The sequence below is a fragment of the Panulirus ornatus genome, chromosome 35 (assembly GCF_036320965.1).
Source record: "Panulirus ornatus isolate Po-2019 chromosome 35, ASM3632096v1, whole genome shotgun sequence".
NCBI lineage: Eukaryota > Metazoa > Arthropoda > Malacostraca > Decapoda > Palinuridae > Panulirus > Panulirus ornatus.
In genome coordinates this window covers 8,569,786-8,576,062 of record NC_092258.1, presented here as the reverse complement: position 1 = coordinate 8,576,062, position 6,277 = coordinate 8,569,786, and the positions used below count along the sequence as shown (strand labels likewise).

General features: G+C 42.7%; 1 protein-coding gene across 1 annotated transcript in view; it reads left to right on the top strand.

Moving 5' to 3' along the window:
- Positions 1–242: 242 nt before the first annotated feature.
- The window catches only part of LOC139760128 (protein O-mannosyl-transferase TMTC1-like), a 31,839-nt gene continuing 25,804 nt past the window's right edge, over positions 243–6,277 (top strand). Inside the window, exons 1-2 of the mRNA XM_071683012.1 lie at positions 243–375; positions 779–1,489. Of these exons, the coding sequence (XP_071539113.1) occupies positions 813–1,489 (677 nt within the window). The 5' untranslated portion in view covers positions 243–375; positions 779–812. The remainder of the gene's footprint in view (positions 376–778; positions 1,490–6,277) is intronic.

Below are 6,277 nucleotides of genomic sequence, written 5' to 3'. Positions count from 1 at the left end.
CCTGTTAAGCGGACAAGTTGTGAGTAGCTAAGTCACTGGCAAGATTGTATATGTCACATAATTATATATATATATATATATATATATATATATATATATATATATATATATATATATATATATATATATATATATATATATATGTCTAAGTATACCGTTCGTCAAGAAAGGAGGAGAAATCTGCTAAAACATAATAACTGGCAACACTTCTTTCTTCTTTGTTCCTTTGAACATAAAGGTAGAGTGGCAACACTGGAACCTGGCCAGCAGTGAAAGCAAGGCACTCGGGCCTCTATGTCTCCCCGCCATAAGGACGATTGCACGTTTTGAAGTCATGTTCGATCTGCCCTTTTGTCCAACTGCTCTCTCGTACAGGTAAATATTTAAATTTTTTGGTGTGTGTTTTCTTTTCACAGTGAAAGTTATAGTGAACTGTGAGAACTTCTTAGGAAATAATTTGTTCATCACACTCTGCCTGACTTTTGTTCGTTCGTGGAGCTTTCAGTGAACATTCAACTACATCATGAAGGAAATCATGTTAATGAAAGTATTTGTGAAGGTGAGGGTGGGAGGGGATTGGGTGGTTCATAATTATAAAAAGTTTGATTATAATCGTACAGCTCAAGAAAACGTATATCAGACTTTAATCATTAATCTTTATGATATTCAGTTCGTGATTAGGGATGATTGATTCAAAATCTTACCATTAAAGCAATACTCGTTCCATTATACGTCAAACATACACCTCAAAGACTTCTTCTCATTTTTCTTCACCCAGGAAGGTCGTCCCCTGTAGCCATAAATATTGAGTGATGAAACCCGAAGATCAAGTCCCGCTCTCACGAGATATTCTACACAATATTCTAGTACGAGAGAGAGCGTCAGCCGGCCAAGGACCCACTACGAAATTCTGGTCTTGTATACGTTTCCGGCCGGAGACGGTGAGTCGCGATGCCGCGTCGCATCACACAACCCCAGAAGGAAAGCCTAAGGAAGGGCACCGGAGCAGCGAGACGAGGACCACCGGGAGTTTACTAATGGCGCGAAAAGAGCCAGGAACACAGGCGACCGTTGAGCAGAGCCAGACGATCCCTGGCCAGAGCCACCAGACGCCTTCCCTGACGGGGCGACTCGGTAAGACGAGGCGGGGTAACAGCGCCCTGCTCCCCAGCGGTAGGCACGTCCCTCACAGCGCTACAGCTAGGGGCAGCCAGGTCGCCAGAGCCAATGCGTGGTCCTGGCAGCAGTTCTCGAGCGCTCCGACGTCCACTCAGATGTATCTGGTGCTGGCGGCGACCTCTGTTGTCATCTACGCCAACGGTTTGGCAGGAGAGTACGTCCACGACGACCTGAGCGCTGTTCTCAGGAACCCTGATGTGCAGGGGACCAGGCCGCTGTGGAAACTCTTCCTGAACGACTTCTGGGGTAAAGCCATGAAGGACCCTGCGTCCCATAAGTCCTACAGACCCCTGACTATCCTCACTTTCAGGTAGGTGATCAGTGTCACCCGTCCAAGGACTCCCTTTATCTCATATCCTGCTTTTGCATGAGGTCGTAACACCTCTCTCTCTCCTTAGGCTTTCGTTACATCCTTTCTCTTCCTTGTCTTCAGCTTCAACAGGAATTGATATATGTGTCTATAAAATGCTATTGCCTCCTGACGTAGCCCTTTTTTCCAGTGCCTATAGAGTGCTATAGCCTCCTGCCTTCGCCTTTCTCCTTTCTTACTTATTACCATATAAATCAAGCATTCAATGTATATATATATATATATATATATATATATATATATATATATATATATATATATATATATATATATATATATATATATATTCATTCCTTTAGGCTTAGCATCTACTTAGCAGAGTAAAGAAGGATAGGATAACAGGCAAATTTTCTATTCTGAGAAACAATCTATTTAGCATCACTCGGCGACGGAGAGGAAACACGTCTGTCGTGTGTGTGTGTGACATCCTGAGGCATCGTGACTGAACTGCTTGCGTCAGGACAGCTGCCTCTGGAGCCATAAATCACTCCCAGTCAGCCAGACTCAAGACAGTGCGTGAGTGGCTCGCCTCGTTTGACCAATTTACTGCTAAATTTAGCATTAATGGTCACGTTCGTAACGAAATATTTCCGGGGTTCCGAACGATTAATTGCCTTATGAACATGATAAACGTCAGGGGTAGCTAACGAGCCACACACGACACGTCCTAGTTGCTAACGAGCTGACCAATTTCACATCCCAGTGGCTAACGAGCCACACACTACACTCCCTATTGCTAACGAGCCACACACTACACGTCCCTATAGCTAACGAGCCACATACGACACGTCTTGATAGCTAACAAGCCAAACAATACACGTCCCTATGTCTAACGAGCCACACATTACACGTCCCTGCAATTAACGAGCCACACACAACACGCCTCAGTAATTCTTGCCATTAACATGCAGCATATCAAGCAACATGCCACATAGTAGACAACATACCACACGTAAGGCAACATACCACACGTTCTTATATTTCATATCAACCTAAGACCACGTCCTATGTTTCACCGAAGCTACACGTCACGGTAGCTCGCATAAGGCACACGTCTCTGTGTACTCGTAGTTCACGTGAGCATCTCGTCTTTCTCGAGCATTGGTTCGACAGGTATCACCAGAGGACACGGGTTCCACACGTCTTCAGAGTACACGGGGTCCATACTTCCCTCCAAAAGTACACGGAGTCATAGCGACTTGGAAGTGCACGGGGTGCACAAGTCCCCTGTATTCTATGTATCCACACATCCCCCCATATAGTACACGGGGTCCACACGTCACTTACATACATAACCAAGGACATCTTTATGATCCTTTAATCATAGATGTTGTCACACACCTGCCAACACTTATACCGACCCCTCCATCACTGCCAACTCTACCTGACAATTATCCACTGTCATATCCTTCTGCCAACACCTCTGACGACCCTTACAACACTTGATGAATATTTTACCTGGAGATTGACTGTTGACAACACCTCCTAATAAATATATATATATATATATATATATATATATATATATATATATATATATATATATATATATATATATATATATATATATATATATATATATATATATATATATATATATATATATATATATATACACACAATTTCCTCAGGAGGAAATTTTGGTCGCGGAAATTCACTCCCGTTTTTCAGAAGTTGCAGCGGAATAACTAGATAAAACAGGATCCAAAGTTATACTGTTTGAGGAAACTCAACTTGGGAGAATAAGGCAGAGACGTCTCGCCTCCTGGGACGCGTCCCGCCTTATAACTTTGATAATGTAGGCAAGATCTTGGCGGAGCTCCCTCGAATGCAACTGAATCTCATTTACTTTACAAATAACTCTGCCCTCTCGCTTCCAACTATTGCGCTCTAAAGAAGGATAAATTTCGGGAAGTGGTGCGATGTTTGTGATGTCTTCATATTCCTGAAACACTTGTTGCAGTGTCTGGGGGGGGGGGGGATTTTCTCCATCCCTCTGAAACGTCCTGGAAATGCATCCTTTTTATACAATTACTTGCAGTGGTTGGTTGGCTGGTCCAGCTTAGGGTACACGTACTGCTGATGGTACACCAGAGCGGTACGTGTACCAACAGTGGTGCATGGTACACCAGAGTGGTCCACATGGTCCGTGTACCACCAATGGTGCACGAAAGCCATCCAGATGGTACACGTATCACCAACGGTACACGAGAGTCGTCTAGACGGTGCGCGCACCGAAAGTGGTACACTTGAGCCGCCCAGATGGTTAGCTTACCGCCAAAGCTGATGTCTTCATAAACCAATAAAGACAAAGAGAATATACGAAACTTGGCAACTGTGTTTGACCAGTTCCCTCTTGTGTGTGTGGGAGGGAAGATCCTCATCCCTCATGGGACCCCCATTTCTCGACTTCACGTTCCTATAGGAGTCGAATTTCCTCTCTCATAAGCAGTGCAGGATTGATTCGATGTGACCACACGGGCTGGGAGATTCCCATAGCCCTTCATGTTATGTGATGTGACGGGCGAGTCTGATAGACCATCAGCTCGTCTGAGATGGTAAGCTTTCGTCTCTTCGTGGTCCAGTGGTGAAGGCAATGTCCTACTGAGAGGTAGGACCGGGTTTCGAATCCTGGGCGACCAGAGGTAAATTATCTATTCCGTATCCAGTGCATGTTAAAGATTAAGAGACGGGGGGCAACGTGAGCGTAAAGATCTCTCTCTCTCTCTCTCTCTCTCTCTTGCCTCCAACACACGGTAGCAATCACACACACATACACACACACACACACACGCACACATACACGCACGCTCATACAATTCCCGTCGGGCGATTTCGAACAGGAGAAATAGAGAGAGAGAGAGAGAGAGAGAGAGAGAGAGAGAGAGAGGAAGTAAAGCGAGACGAACAAACTACTCTCCCACCATCACTGGAAGGTGATGCAAGTCGTCCCGCTAAAACGAGGAGCGAAATTCTCTCTCCCTGGAAATGCCATGAAGAGAAGGGATCACTGGGCGATCTTGCTGAGGGAAAAGACTTGAACACCAACACGCCGATCTTCCTCCTGTGTTAAATTCTCATCAGCCTTGCTCTATACTAACGTAAAACACTTGCTAACAAAGCGCCTTTTTATCTGTGTCTTTTTTCAGCCCTTAGCTGCAGCTAATCAGTATACTGGTAAAATCACTCGTGTTAATTTCATTGTTTTGTTATCATTTTTATTGTTACTATATAACAATTGTTGTTATTGTTATTATCACTATTAGTACTAGTAGTAGTAGTAGTACTGATGTCGTCACTACTACTACTACTACTACTGCTACTACTACTACTACTACTACTGCTGTTGCTTTTTGAAAACGTAATAACAGTAGAAGTAGTGATGGTAGCAGACGTAGCAGTACCAGGAGTAATGATTGTATTAATAGTACTTCAACTACAGCTACTTCTATTCAAAGTAGAAACAATATGCTCATGGCAACAAAAATCGTATATATTTTCAATTTTCTCTTCTATATAAATCATCATAGTTCTGTTTCCTTCCCAGGCTTTTTGCTTATCACTTCTGCCTTAAGATAGGCCTGAAAGCCAAGAGTCAAGTTCCCCGAGTTTTGAATTCCTCGGTAAATGATTCAAATGCCTCAGCAGGTTGGGTTATAGATAACAAAGGCGCTGGTCTAAATACCACCTATATAGCGAGACGGGTTTTAAATTCATAGGGCACTCGTTTGAATGCCTATGGCGTGAAGGGGCTTTAAAGTCCTTGCACACATCTTTGAATACCAATGGCATGACGGGGTTTGGATTCTTCCTGGGACGCTGGTTTAAATATCTAAGCCAATGGCACGACGGGATTTTGATTCATCAGGGTACCGTGGTATTGTGTTTAGCGTTCCTAACCATGACGCATTCATGGGCCGCCCAGGGTCGAGCGCACTGATTTTATATATATATATATATATATATATATATATATATATATATATATATATATATATATATATATATATATATATATATATATATATATATATATATGTATATATATATATATATATATATATATATATATATATATATATATGTTTAAATATTTGTGTGTGTATGTGTGTGTGTTTGTGTGTGTGTGTGTGTGTGTGTGTGTGTGTGTGTGTGTGTGTGTGTGTGTGTGTGTAAGGCGAGACTGTATCACTGAAAGTTCAATCACGTCAAACCACTGATCACTCTATTGAAGCCTACATTTCTCCGTTACTGAAAGTAGCGCAGCCTTCGCCTTCATGAGCCTTTAGGATGGGCGATGGGTAACACCAGGACTGTTTCATAAAAAGAATAGTCTCGTGGAAATTATAGATGAACGTGGGTTTCCTACAGCGATGTCCTCTTTCAATTCTGATAGCTATCAAATCAAATGGAGAGTCCCCAATATCTATTCCTGGTACGTTTTTTGACTGAAAGACACATTTTCTTTCACACATCTTTCATGTCTCTTAGCCTTAGTCCTTCATAAGGATTACTAGAGTTATACAGTCTTTATCAAACGGAAAAAGAAAGATGATCTTGAAGTTATAAATATGGTAATCTTTTCCTCTCTTATTTTCTCTGGGGTGGAAAAAAAAAGAGGCCACACAAAAATGATCCACACCCGTCGACCCAGCTCTTGAGAGCCTCAAGACTCTTTTGCCCCAGTCGCTCTCCTCTAATGGTCATTCGGTCTCCTATTGAGGAGTT